The sequence below is a fragment of the Camellia sinensis genome, chromosome 3 (genome assembly GCF_055761805.1).
Source record: "Camellia sinensis isolate YWXY chromosome 3, ASM5576180v1, whole genome shotgun sequence".
In the NCBI taxonomy this organism is placed as follows: domain Eukaryota; kingdom Viridiplantae; phylum Streptophyta; class Magnoliopsida; order Ericales; family Theaceae; genus Camellia; species Camellia sinensis.
Window position 1 is genome coordinate 176,370,900 of NC_138963.1, and position 21,810 is coordinate 176,392,709.

General features: G+C 32.6%; 1 protein-coding gene across 2 annotated transcripts in view; it reads left to right on the forward strand.

Annotated features, from left to right (window-relative positions):
* The first annotated feature begins 7,095 nt into the window (after positions 1 to 7,095).
* Positions 7,096 to 21,810, forward strand: part of LOC114308366 (exocyst complex component SEC6) — a 29,376-nt gene continuing 14,661 nt past the window's right edge. Inside the window, exons 1-12 of one of the 2 annotated variants that reach the window (XM_082921499.1) lie at positions 7,096 to 7,356; positions 10,268 to 10,306; positions 10,464 to 10,552; positions 11,634 to 11,724; positions 12,746 to 12,835; positions 12,940 to 13,019; positions 13,529 to 13,621; positions 15,216 to 15,242; positions 15,793 to 15,900; positions 16,067 to 16,202; positions 16,289 to 16,333; positions 17,789 to 17,844. In XM_082921499.1, coding sequence (XP_082777625.1) covers positions 7,228 to 7,356; positions 10,268 to 10,306; positions 10,464 to 10,552; positions 11,634 to 11,724; positions 12,746 to 12,835; positions 12,940 to 13,019; positions 13,529 to 13,621; positions 15,216 to 15,242; positions 15,793 to 15,900; positions 16,067 to 16,202; positions 16,289 to 16,333; positions 17,789 to 17,844 — 983 coding nt within the window. In that variant the 5' untranslated portion in view covers positions 7,096 to 7,227. The remainder of the gene's footprint in view (positions 7,357 to 10,267; positions 10,307 to 10,463; positions 10,553 to 11,633; positions 11,725 to 12,745; positions 12,836 to 12,939; positions 13,020 to 13,528; positions 13,622 to 15,215; positions 15,243 to 15,792; positions 15,901 to 16,066; positions 16,203 to 16,288; positions 16,334 to 17,788; positions 17,845 to 21,810) is intronic. The other variant, XM_028253935.2, reaches the window with a different exon arrangement.

Below are 21,810 nucleotides of genomic sequence, written 5' to 3' on the forward strand. Positions count from 1 at the left end.
ATTTCAAATTATAGTTTTAGATAGTTTTAGTATATAATTTTGATAGTTATACAGAGAAATCAACTTTTTGCCCTTTTCGAATGAACATAAAGAGTTCTACATTAGAATTTTGCTTAAAATTCCGAAAACTCTAGATGGACTCTGATCACATTACGGGAAGAGAGCTCAACAAAGAACGAAAAATATTTTACTTTAATTGATTAGATTAGTGGCACAAACATTTGACAATAATTATACTTCCTCCGTCCCAAAATAATGGTCCCTTTTGGGGAATCTAACTTTTTTTGGTAGTACAATTATTGTACTTTTAAAAAGTTGGTTTTCCAAAATTACCCTTTGATAGTACACTTTTTTGAGAATATCAATGTCATAATTATACTTTTTATATTATTTATGAATTTAAAAGAAGGGCAAAATGGGAAATTTATATTATTTTTATACTTGATTTTTGAAGAGGGACTAATATTTTGGGATAATGAAAAATGGAATAAGGGACTAATATTATGGGACGGAAGGAGTATATCATTTGTAATCCGTGTTATCCACGGGACTTTATAAATTTTAAAAAAAAATTATTATGATTATTTTGAAGTAATTTAATATTTTATCTTACGATATACATAAAATTTATAAGTTAATTATTATGTTTATAACTTTTAAAATTATTAGTTTAAAAAAATTAATATATATATATATATATAGTGAAATTTTGATAATTTGTATTTTAAAAAAATTAAACCTGATTAAATGAGATTAATTGAGTTATGACATGCCTCTTCTTGTTATGAAAATATTCAAATTTAAAAGTTATAATTAAAATAAATATATAATTTTATTATTAAATATGAAGTGAAGTGATATTTAATAATAATTAATATGATGTTTCTGTTATTAATCCAATAATTTAAGTTACATTGCTTTTGATTTCAATTTCATAACTAAAAATATAATATGAATATAATACACACACGGATTTCTAATCTTTATGAATATGAAGGTTTTAAAATATTTTCAAACTTTCATCATTTTCTTTTTATTTATTTTTATCTAATTTGATTTTAAATTTGAATAAAATTTTTGATTTGATATGAATTACTTTAACTTTTTCATTAAATTTTTATCAATTTTTTAAAAGAATTTTCATTCTTATCCCAATTTTTTTTCTTTTCACCAATTTTAATGGGAAAAAAAATAATTTTCAACTTTTCATATTTTTAAATTTTTATCAAATTATAATTTGATAAAAACATATATTAAGGGTTGAAGATTCTCTTAATTAGAATTATAGTGAAATAACATCTTAAAATAATCAAAGTTTCAGTATGTGATTGGTGGAAATGTATAATTTAAACTTCTCATATTTGTATAAAAATTGACACTTATGACTACATCATTATAAGTTGGATTATGGAAAAAAATTTGGGATGTCAAACATTTTTCATTTATAAATATCCTACATATTAAAAAATGAAAGAAAAAAAAAAGGAAAAGAATGTGTACCTTTTTGATATGTGTTTATCAGTTTTGTTTTATGGACATAAACAATTGATGTTTCAATTTAAAAAATTAAAAACTAAAAAAAAAAAAATAGATTGAGTTTTTTAAAGATAAAAGAAAACATCTAACTCTTCAATATACTATTAAGATGGACTATTTTGATAGATATACATTAAAAAAATAGAGAATTATTGATTAATTTTTTCTCATTAAGTGATATAAAATTTTGATAGATATACATAAAAAAAATAGATAATTATATTACTAAATCATAATTCAAATTTAAATGTTGTTATATCTTTTTGAGATCCATAGCTAAATTCTTTTTTTTTTTTTTTTTTTGGTGTGTTACCATAGTGTATTGGATAAATTGAAAAGGGTACTCCAGTAATTATGAGAGAAGTCAAAAAAGTTTGTGGGTTAGGAGAAATCCATAAATGCTGAGGTTTTTTTTTTTTAAATCAAAAAATTAGAAAATTATGATTAGGATATTAGAGCTCCCACAAAACTTGTAAATTAGAAATCCATTTTTTCTTATATCTATATATATATATATATATATATTTGAGAGGATGGTTAAAAGTTGACTTTTTAATTTTTTTTTTAAGTATAAAAAAATGTAAGAAATAATATGATTTAAAATGAGTTAAAAGTTAGAAGATGACTTTTAATCATTTTAAAAAAATAGTCCATAGGCTAGCTATTTTTTCACCTCTAACCTAACCTCCACATTCTGAGTTCTAGATTTTTAGATATGAAACAAAGTGCAAAACCACATGCAATGTTCATAAAGAAATGGCATCATTTTTATTCTTTGAATCTCTAGACAACTGGACATTGATGTATGTGTTTGATGAAGTGGTTGTGCTATGCACACAGATAATAATGTATGTGTTTCATGCAACATTTATTGATTTGATTTCAACATTTTTAAAAAAAAAAATTTGGCGTCATCCTTTCATATTAAGAATGGTAAATAAGGTATTGTCAATTCAAAAAACGAAACTGAAAGCAAATTACATTGAGCAGAAAAAAGTAGATTGAAAATAATAGTAATAACAATAACAATAATAATAAATTTCTTGCATGTTGCGTTGAGCGCAAGGAGGACAATTATCTGAAGATCACATTTTGCTGACATCTAGGTGTAGCCAATTTCCAAATTAGCGTTTTTTCTAATTTTATTATTATTATTGTTATTCACACAAAATAGTGATTAGTATGTTAGTAATAAAATTACATAGTAAGCCAGCGTCTCTCCATAGACTCGAACGTAAAATCTTATTCACCTTAGCACTTAAGTGCTCTCTCCATGATTATTTAGTTAATCGCCAGGGGTCTCTCATTCTAATTCTGATCTCAATGGGAAGTAACTTAAAAGTTTGTTTTTTTATTTTTTCTTTAAAAATATGCAAAATAATATAAAAGCGATGTAACTAAAAAAAACCAAAAAATCAATAAGTTGACTTTTAATCTTGTTTCCAAAATAGGTGTTTTGTTCTTTTGTTTTGGTCAGGAAACGACTAGATTAGTTACTGTTGATTTTGATGATAATTGGGCCGAATTGGGCCAATATCAAAATCTTGGGCCATTGTTTCTTTTTCATGGGTGGCCGTGTTTCCTGATATCTTATATGTTTTGTGAACGTAAATGGTTAATGCAAGGCCCAATTTTTATTTTTATTTTTCTTTGAACTGATAAATCAAGGCCCATTAGTGCAGTGACAGAGTATCACACCTCTACATATATCAACTAGAAATGTAATCGGTTCGGTAGAATCTTTATTTAGATAAAAAAAATTATCAAATCAATAATATCGGTTTTATTATTTTGAGTATCGATACAAATCGTTTCTTCTATTAAACTGCACCGAATAAAAAACGATTTAGTTTGATGCGGTTTAATCAGTCTAGGACCTTTTAAACTTGAGCCATTTTTTAATATTGTCACTAATTTATATAAAAACATTGAATTAATTATTTGTCTATCACTTTAAACATGTCAAATCCATCTATTTAATTAATATTTTTTAATTTCTAGATTAACAAAAATACAAACAAAAAAAAAAGTTAAAAAATACTAAGGTTTCAAGAATAATGAGTTTTGCCATTTTTTAACCAACTAGGCCTAGCCTAGTTGGCCACCATGCCTTCCTTAGGGCTTAGTCCTAAGGAGGTTATGGGTTCAATTCCCCTTAGAAGAGTTGAATTAGGGTGGGGAGATTTTCTCTCATATGTGTTAATCTAACAACTAACAATTAACATTTGCCGATAAAAAAAAAAAAAAAAAAGAATAATGAGTTAGAATTAAAATTATATATAATAAGAGTTTACAAACTTAGGTCTTATAGAGATGATAAGGTTAATTAATTAAGGTTAGTAATTTATTATACTTATTAATATTATTATATTATGAGATTATATATATTATAAATATACTATATGTTGAAGCGGTCAGTTTCGATTTAATTCGGTGCACAGGGTGCTTGAACCAATACTAAAATTATATATAATAAGAGTTTACAAACTTAGGTCTTATAGAGATGATAAGGTTAATTAATTAAGGTTAGTAATTTATTATACTTATAAATATTATTATATTATGAGATTATATATATTATAAATATACTATATGTTGAAGCGGTCAGTTTCGATTTAATTCGGTGCACAGGGTGCTTGAACCAATACTAAAATTATATATAATAAGAGTTTACAAACTTAGGTCTTATAGAGATGACAAGGTTAATTAATTAAGGTTAGTAATTTATTATACTTATAAATATTATTATATTATGAGATTATATATATTATAAATATACTATATGTTGAAGCGGTCAGTTTCGATTTAATTTGGTGCCCAGGGTGCTTGAACCAATACTAAAATTATATATAATAAGAGTTTACAAACTTAGGTCTTATAGAGATGATAAGGTTAATTAATTAAGGTTAGTAATTTATTATACTTATTAATATTATTATATTATGAGATTATATATATTATAAATATACTATATGTTGAAGCGGTCAGTTTCGATTTAATTTGGTGCACAGGGTGCTTGAACCAATATTGAATTGAAAAAAAATCAAATTAAAAAACTGCACAGACTGATTCTTGTTTAAAAAAAATACCAAACAAAGTTGGTTCAATCCGATTCAATCGGTTTAGTTGTTGTTTCGATTTTTCTTACATCCTAATATCAACCAAGAATAATATCCAGTCGGAGTTTTCTAGAGGGATTTTTTTTTTTTTTTTTTAGAGTAATGAATTTTTTTCAAGTTAGTACTATTATATTCTCAACTAGAATTAAATTTCAGCCATATAAAAATTTATTTTAAAACCACTTTTAAAAAAATTATCTTAAATCATGCGGATTTAAATTTCATTTCGCCATCCCTCCTCGCCTACCCAAAAAATAAATAAATAAATAAATAAAAATAAAAATAAATGCTTAACAAATTCTGAACTATATGTGTTTTTCGACAAGAACAATAGCTTGAGCCAGTGTTTGCATTTTGAAAATTTTAACAAAATGTCCTCAGCTTAGGTTTTCATTAATTTTCTGAAAATTGAATTTTTTTTTCATGTTTTTTTTTAATGATTTTTTTTTTAATTTCTTAAATAATTTTTTTACTTTCTAAATACATAACTTAGATGCACCTAAAAAGTAAAATGTTTATGAAAAAATATTTTAAAATTTTAATAAATATACAAGAATATGAAAATATATTAAATTTTAATATTTTTTTTGTATTTTTTCATATTTGATGAATTTTTTAAATATTTATTTTTCATAAATATTATACTTTTTTAATATATCTAAGTTAGATGCATACGGATTTAAATTTGATTCCCCCCCCCCCCTTAAAAGATAAAATGCTTATCAAAGTCTGAATTATATTTGTTTTGCGCCAAGAACAATAAAATTAATTTTTTTTTCATGTTTTTTTATTATTTATTTTTAATGAATTTTTAAAATTTTCTAAGTAAATTTTTTACCTTCTAAATACACATAACTTAGATGCATCTAAAAAGTAAAATTTTTATCAAAAAATATTTTAAAAATTCAATAAATACAAAAAAATACGAAAATATATTAAATTTTTTTTTGATATTTTTGATATTTGATGAATTTTTTTAAAGATTTGTTTTTCATAAATATTATATTTTTTAAAGTATTTAGGTTAGCTGCATCTAAAAAATAAAAAAAATATTAAAATATTAAGGTCTTATTTGGTTTGTCTCTTGGGGAAAAAATTTTGAGAAAAAAAGTTCAAAAATATGTTTGGTTGAAATTTATTATTATCATTTTTTTTAAATCCAAAATTACTTTTCTCTCTACTGCACATCAATCAATTATTTTTTTTTCTATCCTCTCTCTTTCTCTCACATCCTATACATTAATTAATCATTTTTTTTTCACACCTATCTATTCAACTACAAAAAACAATAATATAATAATAAATAAATCATTCCAAATTCCAAAATTATTTTCAAAGGTAGTGACTTGTCTTTCGTCCAAAATTGGATTAGAGTGTGCTGTTGGGCCTCTGTGGGCCTACCACGGAGCCCACATCAATGATTCAAACCATTTAATGTGTAGAGCTTATTAAGTACTTTAACTTGTAAAAAATCACGTTAATCGGATATCAATAGTCACATTATCAGATCAAATTTGTATCAATGGTAATAATTATTTAAAAATAAATTGTTCACCAAAATATAATCTAATCAAGTGGTTATTGATATTCAATCAATTTGATTTTTTATAAAGATAAAGTATTCGATAAGCTCTACATATTAAACGATTTGAAAAATCAAACAGACCCAAAATAGGCCCACAATAGGTTGGACTAGACATACAATCAAACAAATTTTTAAATTTTGTAAACTCTTTTTAAAAATTATTTTACAAATACCAACCAAACATGGCCTAAAATTTTTGACTAAAAATATAAAAACACAAAAAATAAAATATAAAAACTCAATTTTTCTAAAAAGTGTATTCAATTTTTTGAAACCAAACAAATCCGATCAAATTTCAACATAGACAACCTAATTTTATTTTTATTTTTTGTGAACTTTGGTCCACAAAAAGTTTAAGAAGGTATTTAGAATAATTTAAATAAATATACTTATTGACTTTTTATGAAAAAATATATAGAAAAATAGAAAAATAATATAATAAATATACTTATTGACTTTTTATGAAAAAATATATAGAAAAATAGAAAAATAATGTAACATAAAAAGATAAAAAAAATAAAAAAGTGCACTTCTGTCAGAGTCTTCATATATATACTTTGTTCATCTTTTATCCATTCTCCTTAGAATGCACAGTACATTTTATAAGGGACATTTATTTATAATTTCCTTTTTACTTAGGTTCTATTTAATTTAAATTATTTTTTTATGTTTTAATAAGTTTTTTAAGTGATATAGTTATCAAAATATCTTTAATAATAATACAGCAAAATATAATACGGCAAAATGTACTTTAATATTCACATTAATAATGTAAATATTTTACAATGTAAACATTCACAACATCAAATTATTAAAGATTAAAAAAAATATATATATGCAAAATAAAATTAGAGCGTCTAAATAATAATAATAATAGTATAATAATCTGGTTAGAAAAGTAATTCCATATAGACGAAGCAGACACATAAATTGAGGCGGTGCGGTTGTAAGATTATACACGCACACGCTGTACAGGTCTCCGCAAAAATGATGGGCGAAGATCTCGGCATCGAAGCCAAAGAAGCTGCTGTTCGCGAGGTCGCCAAGCTGTTGCCTCTTCCCGAGCTCCTGCAATCCATCGCTTCTATCAAGGCCGATTACATTACTCGTCAACAGGTTCCAATTTCCAATTTTACTTTCAATTCCTGTTGATTGTGTTGTTTTCAAAGTGTCGCATTAGGTCATCTGTTTGTTCGAGTTTGAAATCCATGAATTGGACTTGATCTGCTGGAAAAGTAGTTGTGTATATTGGGCTAAAATTAATGGAGATAGTAACTTTGCATTCTACTGAATAGTGAATACATAGAGACAGTAATAAGAAGTTGAGAATTCTTTTGGTCTTTGTTCTGTTCTGTGTTTTTGTTAGTTTTAATTGCTAGTCTAGATTAATTCACTTACCTTGGGAAGTCAATTTGAACTTGAATTGGTATGAGTTGCTGTTCGATCGCTTTGATCTGTTGTATTATCTTTTGGAACTGGATATATTTGTCATTTTATGGCTTGCTCAAGCAATTGGGGACATTGGGCTATGTTTGGTATGTTTTTTAGAAAACAATTTCAGATTTTTTTTTCTTGAAAAAATGGAAACTAATTTGATAAAAATAAATATTAAACAGATATTTTTTTAATTTTTAAAATTTATTTTTGGCCTCCCAAAAGATAAAATTATACAAAAATAATAAATGTTTTGATTTTTTTTTTCCCGCCGAATTAATTTTGAGTCTTTTAGAAAAAATTCTAAAACAAGCTTCTGAAAACTAAACCAAACATGATTTTTCCATTTTGCTACTAATAATGTGGGTGTTATGACAACTCGGGTCCGTTTGTTTTCAGAGGTAGAATAGAAGGGATCGATAGTGATTTGTAAAATTGTGTTTGTTTTGATGATAGTTGTTAGTGTATGGATTGCTAAATTAAATAAATATAAAGTAATAAAACAAATTAAATTATAATTTTTACTTAACAAAAAAAATAAAAACATTAAGCATTAATGTTTAAAAAAAATGCCCAACGTGTAAAAAAATAAAAAATAAAAAATAAAAAATAAAAAATTTGCAGGTGATTGGTTGACAGGCTGGAAGTCCGGGCAGACGACCGGTAACACGCTAAGTCGAACAGACTATTTTCTAATGCAACCTCCTCGTCCAGATTGACAATACCTCGCCAAGGCCTATCGTAGTTCGAAAGGGACTATGAATCCAGAGCTCCAAAACAAAAACAAACATGAGGCATCTTCACTGTTCATCATTCATAGTCCGGAGTGGACTGTGATGGAGGAAAACAAGCGGGGCCTGTATAGGACTGGGAGTCTTCTAGTTGGTGTTCTGGTTGGTCACAACACTGCATTTGTTTTTTGCTTGGTAGCTTAGCTGCTGTTGGTTCTTCAGAACAAAGTAATAGTATCATTGCGCCTATATTTTTCTATACTGAAAGCTGTTATAGTTGACAGTAGTATTCTGGGAACACCAATTAGACAATTTTGCTCAACTTAGTTTCCAACCTTTAGATTATTTGTCGCTTATGGGTATGCCATTCCTTTCCTCAGTAAATATTTAGTTGTCGTCAATAAGGCCTCGTTTGGGGAGTTGGTTTTTAGGCTAAAGAAACCAAAAAGCGAAAAATTCAACACAAAAACTTGTGTTTGGCATGGATTGCTAAAGGCTGCCAAGCATCAGTGTAAAAAGACGAATGTGCCCTCAATTTTGTACCATTGCTTGACTCTCTACCAAGGGAAAAATCAGATTCAAGGCAAAAAGCAAGCATACGTATCAGTCATTCCACACAACTAAAAAAGCCATTAAAAAGTCATTACCAAACACATTTCACCTCATAAAAAACCAAAAAGCCAAATCCCAAACCACACCTAAATTTACTGATTAAAAATTTCTCTATATGCAATTAAAAGCTTTATGTTCTATACGATTTAAATTTGTCTCAAGTTAGTTCAAATGTTTGTCATGATAAAATCCATTGTTTTTTTCCATGTGAAAATGGGACTTTATAAGCTTTGAACTGTTTAGTGCTGAATCATATTCTGGACAGCAATGTCATTTGACATTGTAGATTTATGTAACTTAGTTTGATGCTCTTGGGTTTGATCTTGGGGTTTGAATCGAGCAAATTGACTTTTTTTTAAAGGCTTAGAATTAGAAGTTTAAGTTCCTCAAAAGTTTGTGAGATAAAGCATGTGGCCCCGAGGCATGTGCCTAGTATTGTCAGGTGGTTTATTTTATGCATGAGGCAAGTGTTTTTTGTTCTGTGACCAAATTGTGGCTACTTTTTTGGTTCAATTTTCAATTAAGTTTATTTGTTTATTTATTTTTGTGAGACTAGTTCTTTTGTTAAGTTAAATGGGACAGACTTTAATTCCTTTGTAAGTCTCTCTTTTGCACTTTTTTTTTTTTTTTTTTTGGTGTGGTAAAACTAGATGCTAGAGATATTAAAAGCTATTAGCCCATGTCTGCTGACCTGTTATGTAAAATAAGAAAGGCTTTTAATCTTTAGTAGTAAGGCGCTCGTGCACACTAAGTTTCTTTGAGTGGGTAATAATAATATCATCTGCCTGTATGTGGTGACTTCCTTGAGATAGTTCTTTGGTAGTGGAATAGGCAAAATGAATTAATGATGTACCATTATTTGTTTCCCATTATCTATGATTGCTCAATGGTATAAAAGTTAATCTTATGTACCAGATCTTACAGTTTTGCCTGTGTTACATACTAGAATTATAGTGAGTTTGTAGCTTAGGCCTCTCAGCTTAAGGCTTTCGCATTCTGCATGTGGATTTCTTTATTGCTGCCACTTGACTCTGCTTCTAGGAAACTCTAAGCTCATAATTGTCCATCTCAAGTCAAGAAGTTGGTGAGAATTAAATATCCATGATTATGAGTTCACCTGCTCCGTGGATTTTGGGGAAGCTTGGATCCTATGCATCTATATTGTGATAGCATTTTACATTAGATGTGTTATATATTGTACAAGAATTTTTGGGTTGATTACTGAATTTTTCTGTGTGCTTAAATGTCAGGCAAATGATGCACAACTCAGTACAATGGTTGCAGAACAGGTACTTTCATTCCTATCTTTAACATTCAGAACATATTGTTGTGGGCCCTGTTTTTGCTCTCAGATTCTGTGTCTTAAAAAGTATGTAGAGCTTTTGAAACTTCACCATAATTATTCATTATTCAATTTATTTAGTGAAAGTATTTCTTGGGATGCAGGTTGAACAGGCACAAGCAGGGCTTGAATCACTTTCCTCATCTGAGAAGTCAATAAACCATCTTCGTGAGAACTTTGTTTCTATTGAAAAGTATGTTTTTGTCAAGGCATTCTGAGTCAACATACTAACTATTTCAGAGGGTTTTATTCTATTAACTGCTTTTCTTATACTTGTTTGGTAATACATGCAATATGAATAGGGCCTGTTTGGTGCAGTTGTTAGCACGGATGGTGGATTATAGATAATAGTTTTGAGCAGAAGCTTTTAACATGTTTGGTGCAGTAGTTGAATTATAGATTTAAATAGCATAGTGTTTGTTTAAATTAGTTGTAAAGTGGCTTTTTGTTGTGTAACTGTCCTTTTTGCTCCTATTAGCCATAGAGGTTTGGGAGTAGAAGAGAAATGAGGGGGATGGGTTGTCTATATAGCGGCATGATAGTAATACTTCAGAAGGATTCTGAATTTTTAAGTAAATTTTCAATTAAAAAGTTGAATGTTGATAGGCACCCGCTCGTCTGCTTTTTTGAAAATTAGCTTATTTGGCCTCAAATAAGCTGGAAATAAACCTCAGTTATTTAACCACAGACTACATCAAACCTTAGTGGCATGAAACAAGGCTGGGACTGGGAGTAGGAGTGGGGGAGGGGGAGCGAAGGCTTACTGAAGTTTATATAGTTGGGAGCACTTATGGGAGCATTTATGTATTATATATATATTAAATATATAAATATAAATTTCTCTTTCCACTTAGTTGTAATATATGTATTAAAATATGAATTAAATATTGGAGGTTGATGTCAATTACAAATTGTTTTTTTCCTATCCTTTGATAGAGCCGCCTAGAGAAAAAGGATTCGTGTAACCGACCCCATTTGATGGGATTTAAGACTTGGTTTGGTTTGGTTTGGTTTATATTTGGGAGGTTCTATCTAGTTGAGATTGAGTTTTTTCATCGACGGGAGTGAGTTTCTTACAAGCTTCTTATGTGGGAGCTTGGAATTGAGTTTCTAAGTAAAAAACATTATTCCAGTGGGAGTTTCTTGCTACTAAGCATCAAACATGTTATTTTAGCTAAACTAAAGCTAAAAGTTAGAAGTTGTTCCTTTTAAACTGCGACAAACAGATGGGTATTTAGCTTGATGCTTATCTGATTGCTTTCCGTGTGGACCAGTCTGTGTCAAGAATGCCAAACATTAATTGAAAATCATGATCAGATAAAGCTCCTCAGCAATGCAAGGAATAACTTGAACACAACTTTGAAGGTAAAATTTAGTTTCTTACCTTTTAATATATAAATTTTCTAATTATAATCTCTAAGTATGCTAACGTATGTTGGATTTGTACATGCATTTTATTGGTTATCTATAAATTGTATGCTTGAATCAAAGTTTTTAAAGGCAAATGTGTAACTTGAGGCGTTTTACCCCTCATGAGGCGAGGCATAGGCATTGAGGCGTAAGCATTTCAATTTTTAAATTTTAATATGTAGTAAATAAATTAAATATTTTAAAATAGTGAAAAACAAATAAAAATTAAAGAAAAAGGTATAAATACTTTTCTCCTTAAGCCATTAAACATTTCTGCAGAGAATGAAGTTTGTCTTCATTGAAAGTGAAATTGATATTCTTAGCTTTAGTGATTGAGCTTCTCACTTGAGCATTGACTTTGTTTTTTTGTTCATTGTTCATTTACTTAATGTTTTCTATAGAATATAGTCACAAAAAGGGTTCTTTTTTGTTTTTTCTTTTTAATGTTTAAACTATCTACTAGACTAAGTTTAACAAGAGTCTAAGGCAACCTTTTCATATGTGTACGCATCATAGGCTTATGCGCAAAAGGCATACAAGGCGCACTTAAGGCGCATGCCTTTTCATATCTGTACGTGTCGTAGGCTTATGTGCAAAAGGCATACAAGGCGTACTTAAGGCACATGCCTCAGATTGTGATGCGCAAGCCTTTAGGGAGTATAGCCTAAAAATCAAAGCCTTGATGCGTTTTACCTTAGCCTCAAGGCAAGGCGAGCCTCAATAAAGCCTTTGAAAACTTTGGCTTCAATGCCACCAAAGCTGCCAATGGGGTACTAATACCAATTAACTGCTTGATGTGTTAAACTCTTATGGAAGGGATGGGAGACATTGGATTTACATGCCATCATGCTTATGTTGTTAAACCTTTTCTAGCAAAAATGGCTTCCATAAACTCTACATCAAGAGGCTTGAATTATTATTATTATTTTGGCTGTGTAGTGGCCAACTGGCCATCTAACATCTTGATTTTTTGTAGGATGTGGAGGGGATGATGTCCATTTCTGTCGAAGCTGCTGAGGCACGGGATTCTTTGAGTGATGATAAGGAACTCATTAACACTTACGAGGTAGAGCTACTCGACTTAATCAGTTCAGAGCTGAGTAAATCCAGAATTTCCCATACAGAGTATCAATTCCATGTCTTTTATTTTTAATCCTAAATTTGTCATAGAGGTTAACGGCTCTTGATGGAAAACGGAGGTTTGCATTAGCGGCTGCAGCATCTCACAAAGAAGAGGTTGGCAGATTGAGGTCAGAATTTGCTCCTTAAGTTCATTATGATGCCCTCAAGTAAGCTCAATATGAGCTACAAATTTCTATTGGTTGAGAAGCTCTCTTGATACATGTGCGCTTACACACATTTATGCAAATTTTAATTACTCGAAAATAGTTGTCCATTAGGATTAGGAGCAAACCTGATTCTGCTATCCTGTGCCTCTGTTCTCTCAGCAGCTCAACCATTTTGTACCACCTGATTCTGAAATATAGTAGTTGGTGGTGGTAGAAAAATTTCTCATTTTCATTTTGTTTCGGGCCTGCCAACCAAGTCATCCATCATAAATTACACTTCAATGCTTGCCCTCAGTTGGAATTAGAAGGTCATAGCTATGTTTTTGCCACATCACAGTACTAAAAATTGTTAGATGGTGGTGATGACTCCATCAATAAGTTTGTGATGTAGTTCTTTCATGGAGAACCGTACTGTGAGTTTGATTAACTTGTTTATAGTGGATATAAAATGTGGAATATATATTTCTCAGAGAATATTTCGAAGATGTAGATCGTACTTGGGAGACATTTGAGGGGACAATTTGGGGTCATATTTCCAACTTCTTCAAACTTGCCAAAGAAAGGTATACTCATTTTTAGCTGGAGAATGTGAATAAGTTGTCTTTATTTTTTGCATCTAAAGAATGTTTTTATCTCATGGAACCAGATTTATTAAAATGCTTTTACAACTTTTTGTTACTTTCATGGCCATGACATATGTATTTGTTTTATTTTCTTTTTTATATAATGTTGGTTACCTGAGTGTAAACTTGTTGTCTGCTAGTTGAGCTGACCTAGAACAATATTTTGGAAAAAATCTCCCTCTTTTCTCTACACAAATAGAGATATACAGACTTGCACTAAAAAAGACATGGTGATTAGGTAGTGTTAGTATAATCTTGAAGCACTCACTTATGCAAGATATTATTGAGGATTTTATATGTGGTTCTATGAGTACTGCACCATTAATGGTGGGGGATAATGAGTGAGGCCAAAATTAACTTGGGTTGAGATAATAAAGAAAGACATGTTTATCTCGTGGTTTAATTGAGCTTATGACCTTCGATAGCGCGGACTGGAAAAAAAGGATTTTTTCGCCAACCCCAAATGGTTGTGAAAGGCTTAATTGAGTTGGGTTGGGTTGAGTAGAAACTAAAGTGATTTCAGACAAATTCAGCCAATCAAAATTTCTATTTGTTTTACTCTGATTAAGATTCTTTGTTTCATTATCTTAACTGATGACAATAGAATTTTCAAGAAGTTACTCCAATAGCTGGAACAATTAAAGGAGAGAAGGTAAGCATTTAGGAACTAAGCATCTGGTGAGGTCAGAGCTTAATTGAGCTGCATAAATGGTGAGAGAACTTCTAACACCTGATGAGCATAGATTAGAGAATCTTCTTAATCTCGTTTACTTGCCTTTGACTAATTTTTGAACATCTGGTTACAGCAAATATGCACTCTTTTGGCAATTCATTAAAATACTTATAGAGGAATTCTAAACGATGGATAAGGACTTTTGATGAATGAACTCTTCTTATTTGGAAATGAAATTATTCATGATATGCATGAAGTTGGGATTGGGTATGGATACCATAGAATATGCAGATGTAAATTGGTAGTGGAAATTTGTATTGTATTTCTTCTGGATACAAACACAATCAAGGAAAAGCTCCCAAAGCTACAACTTCTAGATACCTACCAAAACAATGAAAAAGGGGGAAAAGGAAAAAAGAAACACAGTTTGAAAATCTTCATTATCTGTTTAAACTGAAGGAAATACTTTGTATTTGGGAGGGAGACTAAGGAAGCATTGATGCCTTTATTTGTGGAACATCTTCAATTGGAGCAGTATGGTGGAATTGAGAGTGGAGTTGTAGCGAGGGCAAAATAGGTAGAAGAATTGGGACTTAACACTGAAGGGCATTTCTGGCACCTCAATAATGGAACACAACAGGTGCTTTTATATTAGTTTGCTTTTTGCCAGTTCTGTATTTGATTGGGAATGTAATATCCTTGTGATAACCTTATGTAATTCATTGCAAAATGATTATGCTACATGTTTTTTAACATCAACTATTGACTATATCCTGCATCCTTCAACTCCTTACTAATGCCCTTTATATGCTTGACGATGCTCATGTGTGCTCACTTATCATTTTTTGTCTTTTTTGGCAGCCCACAAACTTTGGTTCGTTCTTTGAGGTATGTTTGATTCAAATTGAGTGTTTAATGTATTCGGAAGTGTGGATATGTTTTGATTGTATAATATAAGGATACTATGCTTGCGTAGAACTGCGGACTGTGAGTGAAATCTATTTTTTCCCAAAGATATTGCATTAATAAGAGGATAACTCATTCAGGCATGTGCCGCATGATATATTTCAGTATTCTAGATTGTAGAATATATTCTATCTTACCCATGGCCTGGTGCCACAGTAGTATGCTCTCCAACCTCCATAGTGGAGGCTGTTAGTTCAAGCCCCATATTGGGGGGTTGCTCCCCTTTCCAGATCCAGGCTAGAGTAGCACCCCCCCCCCCCCCCCCCCCCCCCCCCCAAAAAAAAAAAAAAAGAAAAAAATTGTATCATACCTTTCTTTTGGAACTCATAGAATATGTGTGCCATTCTCTTCTCCCAAAGGTGAATATATTGTGCAGCATGCTGGTGTATATTGTAATATATAATTCTATGATTTAGTTTTAGTCAACTCTTATCTGATTATAAATTTTCTTTCTCCCCACTTTTTTCTGTAGGGTAGTTGAAATGCAGGAAATCATTGATCAACAACTTGAAGAGGAAGCAGCTGAGGCTGAGGGAGCTGGAGCCATGGCAACAATTTCAAATCCTCGCAGAACTGACAGGTATCTACCTTGATTACTTTTGTGTATCAGCTCTCTACTTGATAATTTCTTGCCTTTTCCAGTTTGATTTCTTCATTTTTCTATTTCAGCAACGTATTTTTGCCTTCTATTACTCAAAAAAGTATGCATTGATGTGTTGTGGTGATTGTTTCCTTTTGGCCTGCAGAAAATCAACCACGACAGCATCTTCTAGAAACCTTACACAGCAGAAAGTGAAGGTCCAAGGAAAAGGGTACAGGGATAAATGCTATGAGCAAATAAGGAAGACTGTTGAATACCGTTTTAACAAACTGCTGTCGGAGGTGTATCTTTCAGAATTTCTGTTACATAACAAAGGAAGAGAAATATTTTGATTTTTTTTATTTATTGAAATCTTGTTGTGCAACAGCTTGTATTTGAGGACCTGAAAGCAGCTTTAGAGGAAGCTCGAATGGTACGCACATCTGATTGTTGCCTGACATTATTGTGTTTGTTTTCCTTTTATTCTTTAATAGTTGAGGGGTTGCCTTGCAGTCAAAGGAGCATAAATTTCCACTTAGGTTCAAATTCATATAGAAGAATAACATGAAGGATCAAAAAGCTTCAGTAAGCACGTATTTTGATTTCAATGGATTCACTTTGACATTGGAGTTTAATGTTTCCGAAAGTGGGAAAAGAGAAAATTCTGCAAAATCTGTGATGTAGGACAACTTTAGCAAATTTGGTCAAGGCTGCCTACAATTGGAATTGTGTTGGGTTCTTGTTATGGAAAGCTTCTAGGGTTAAGGTTTAAGAGATAGACGAAAGATTTGTGTTTGTAAGAAGGAAGAAGTTTAAATTGAATTGATTTCAGTAGTGTCAGGTTGTAGTATTTGCAGAGAAACTAGGCTAGATTTAACTGGACAATAGTGAAATCAAGAGTTTCTATAGTGGATTAAAAGGCCAAATGGTAGGGTGGAGTGATAGGCATGATTTGAACTTGATTGGCTTGGGTTTAGGAAAAAAGGAATGTTTTGAGGGTTGTGAACCCACGTTTAGATTTTACTAATTTACCAAAATACCCCTATCTACTAAAACTTAATATAATGATATAGCATCTGTCTAACTACATAATAATTTGGAATACATATATATATATATATATATAAGTAAACACCACCATGGCACTTGCATTTGTATCAAAAAGTCTTCTTGATGATCATGGGACCTACAACCTTCATTTGAGGCTTCTGAAGCCTTTTCTACTTATCTAGCTATGCAATGTAATAGATGTGGTATCAATATGTAAAAAGTTAATGGCAGTATGGATATCTAATATACGAGCTTTCCTTGCATTTAAATTTGATTCAAATATATGCTTTGACTTGATATCCAATCTAAATATATAAATCAGTTTCAAGTATTGAAAATGATTATAGTGGAAGGCCCACTAAAGTTTGTGAGATCATATCAGTATGACACAAAAAGTATCTTTAGAAAGCAATGTGCCTTGCTATTGTTTCATTGCTGAAGGTCTAATCCTGAGATTTATATCATTCTTAGTGAAATATGATGGGAAATGTCACTAGCTCACTCTTAGTAGTGTTAATGATATAGGGCTTTGGTGGCAAAATTGACATAACTTGCTTCAAGATCAAATTTGATGCAACTTGTAATTGTAACCTTATAATTATCTAACTTTGAAAGTAAATCCCCCTTTTATGTGTGTGTATGGTCAACTGGATAAGAACAGATAATGCTGGGTGGTGGGTCATTTAATCTTTTCTAAATTTCAACTACTATTGCATGAACCTTATATCTACTCAGATGTCTGTAGTAATTCTTTGATTCTATTCTTGGTGTCAAATGTTGGTAACTAAATTTTTGCCTTGATTTATGATGACATTCAGTTTCCATTTTTGACTTTCAGATTGGAGAAGAGCTTGGAGATATATATGACTACGTGGCTCCTTGTTTTCCTCCAAGGTTCGTCCTTTTTTAAATCTATATCTTGTACTTTCTTTATTAGAATCTGCTCATAGCTCTTTGATTTCAGTCTATCATTTAGTTATTTATCTAAATTCTATTAATATATTTGGAGGTGTTTTCCTTGAATTGCTTAATTTCATTACTTTTGTATGGTCATTGAGAAATAGCTACTTTGAGTACGATTGTGAGCGAGATAATTAACAATATGCAAAAATATAGGCTAGCATGGTGACTGTGGAGATATAAATATTTATCATAAGGGTAAACTGGGAATTGTGCTTTCCTAATGATATAAACAGAAAAGAGCCATTGCCAATAAGGGTCCTTTTTCCTTCTCTTCTCCTATGTTTAATTCTGTTCTCTATTTTCTCTTTTCTATATGTCCCATATTCTTTGTATCGACTAACTTTACATGGCATTAGAGCTTTAGTTTCAAGAGTTCTTTGGATTTAAGTCTTGTAGTTTGTGTTTGTCCTGCATTATGTTTGTTATTTCGCACTATTTGTTTGTATTGTGCACCTTGTTCAATTCAGTAGTTTTTGTGCTCATTTGCTTGCCTCTTCACATGCGAGACAAAGTCTCACATTGGAAGGATGTTGAATAGCTTGTTATACATCATTAGGCATATTTTTCAATAGTTTAAGCTTTGGGATAATTGGTTATCTAATGACGACTACCTTATTTGGTGAAAAACTTACGCACCCATATGTGCCTCTTTGTTCGTTGGATTGCTTAAAAGGGCTCAATTGTTTGAGTTTCTACTCCTATAAAGCTCACAGTAGTTCCAAATCAAATAAACTTCAAGCATAATGTAAAAAGTCACCTTATTTACAAATTCATCATACTAAAAATTTTCAACCAGTCCTTTGTATTTCTGTCAAGCTTGTGAAAGCAGATCTTTCAGTCAGGTTTTGTTTTGTTTGAAATGGTTTACAAGACATGTGATTTGTCTAGCTGGTTTAAAAGCAAGTATATGGTATGAGCCTTATAGTCATAAATACAGAAACCTAAGAAGTAGAGATATGGACGTGAGGCATGGATATGACACAATATGGGCATGCTGACACTTTAAATCCTACTATCTATTTTAGAAAGCTCTATTATAAAAAATAAAAAAAAGGGGGTAGTTTTGAGTTTTAGAATTCCTAAAGTTAAGAAGTTTAAAGGTGGAGGGATGAACAGGGGTATAAATTTACTTTTGTTTTACTATTGGATCCCAAGTTACTTTCTTCAAACTTATTATGTGTTTTATGTGTTAGAATTTACCATAAACCTACCACCACTACCACCTCACCTACTCCACTAAACCTAACCCACTACACCACTACCACCTCCACTTCATCTACTCTCCACCTACTCCCAAACACACTCCTATATAATAGGAATCCTTGTAATTGTAATAAAAACACTACATCAAGACAATCAATCAATAATACATACATTTTTACATGGTATCAGAGCAAGGTTGAGAATTTAGTGATTCCGCTTCACCGGCGGACGGCAGCCTCGCCTTGGCCGTCCGCCGGACAAACCCAAAATTTCTAATTCGCTCTCTCCTTCCTCAACAAACTGATTCGTCACCCAACCCGTGAAGCAACGGTCCAGATTCACCCAAACCATCAAGATTACTCCTACGACCCACGTCGCAACATCGCTGGAAATCATCGAGATTAACAAACCGACCCGAGTTGGCCGAGTCAGAACAGGGACACGACTCGGAGGATCTCTTCGAAGACCGACTCATCGCAAGGTAGAACCAAGGGTCCTTGGTTGGTAAACCCGTACTCTTCCTCGGCTCTACTGGACGACACTCGATCTCTCTCTATTTTCTCGCTCCAGATTTTCTCGATCTCTAAATTCGTGAGACCCAAGGTGTGCAGAGGAGACCCTTCTCTCTCTCTCTCTCTCTCTCCGGCTTCGTGTTTAGCGCTCGAGTCATCCATGGCCTCTCTACAGTACCTGGATCCTCTTCGCAATGCCCATCCAGAACTTTCCGATTGGTACAATACCCTAGCGGATCTGTACCAGAGGAAGCTATGGAATCAGCTCACTCTCAAGCTCGAACATTTCGTCGCTCTCGCCTCGAACATTTCGTCGCTCTCGCCGTCTTTCAGGCTGTTTCTCGGCAGTATCCAGAGCAAGAAGCTGCCATTAGTTATCTTGAAGGGGTGATTGACACGCTTCGTGCTACTAGGGAGATGCGCATTGAGTAAACATTTACGGGCAGCATCTTCTCTCGGGCTTTCTGGTTCTCTCTATCTCGCATGAGCTGCACTATCAACACAAAGTGCCAACCCCCATGCCTTTTTTCTCTCTCCCACTTTTCTTTTTTCACCACACCATCCCTTTCTTTTCTTTTCTTTATTCTCCACTCACAAAACATTATCATCACCTTTTGCACCTCACCCGTTGCTCCACCTTCTTTCTTTTCTTTTATTTTCTTTATTTATTTATTTATTTTATTATAAAAAAAAAAAAAAAAAAAAAACAAACAAACAAACACGGAGGAAGAAGACGAACTGCAAACTCATTTTATTCATATCGGGCCTCACCCCGATCACCATTTTACACAAAAAAAAAAAAAAAAAAAATACAAACAAAACAACCACACCCACAGTGGGATTTTTCTTTTCCCTTCTCTATTCTACTGCAGGTCTCTTTTTCTTACTTTTATCTTGGGTGTCCCGTGCCAGTCCGGTCTCCGTGTTTCCTTGTCCACCGAGCACGTTCACTCCCCCATACTCCTCCACTGCAGCATATGGAGGACCTCCAAATCGGAACATCACGGTGGCCTTCCGCTTCAGCTCCTTATTTTCCGCCTTCAGCACACTTATCTCTGCTCGCGCATCCTTATACATGCGTTGGAGCAGAGCCAGTTGGGAGTTTAAATGCTGCACCTCATTTGTCCTACTCTGCAGCCGGTTCGACAGGTTTGTGACCGCCGTCATGCTTTCCACACATGCCTTCAAAGTATACTGATTGGCCTCCACATCCGACTGCACTGCCATTCTTTGCTCCACCGACCGCATCGGAAAGTTCAACGGAGCAAACTCCGGGGCGCTTGGTTGAGTTTCCAGTGCCACCGCACCAGTTCTCTCTCTCGTTGACTCGTTGAGGTCGGGAAAGAGGGTGAGCAGCCCGCGGGAAGACGATGAAGCCATTTTCTAGGCAACAGAGTGTTATACAGAATCTCTCTCAGAAATCTCTCTCAGAATATCTCTCGCAGGTTTTTTTGCCTCAGCCTCAGCCTCAGCCTCTGTCTTATAGCCGAGGCAGCCACGCGCATCGCGCGCCTCTTGACGCCCGACAAACTGGCACGCCTTTTCATGGCACATCTTTTGATAAAGTGGGCACGCCTTTTGATGGCACGCCTTTTGAAAAATTGGGCACACCTTTTGAGGGTGCGACTTTTTAAGGGTCCGACACGACTCTGTAAACTGTCCCGACATTGATTCCGGTTAGCTCCTTTATGGGTCCGACAAGACTCTGTAAACTGTCCCGACATAGATTCCGGTTAGTTTCTACAAGGGTCCGACAAGACTCCGTAAACTGTCTTCTACAACGGTCCGACATGACCCCATAAACTGTCTTCTACAACGGTCCGACATGACCCCATAAACTGTCTTCTACAACGGTCCGACATGACCCCATAAACTGTCTTCTACATCGGTCTGACACCGCCATCCAGTGTCCTCTACACCGTTATGACACCCCCATACAGTGTCCTCTACAACGTTATGACACCACCATCCAGTGTCTTCACCAATGGTCTGACACGACCATACAGTGTCTCCTATCCTTTTTTATTTTTATGTATTTTTTTGTTTTGTTACTATCTCCAAACTCAAGTTGGTTAGTTCCTATCCCCCTTGAGTTTGCGGGGGGCTGTTAGAATTTACCATAAACCTACCACCACTACCACCTCACCTACTCCACTAAACCTACACCACTACCACCTCCACT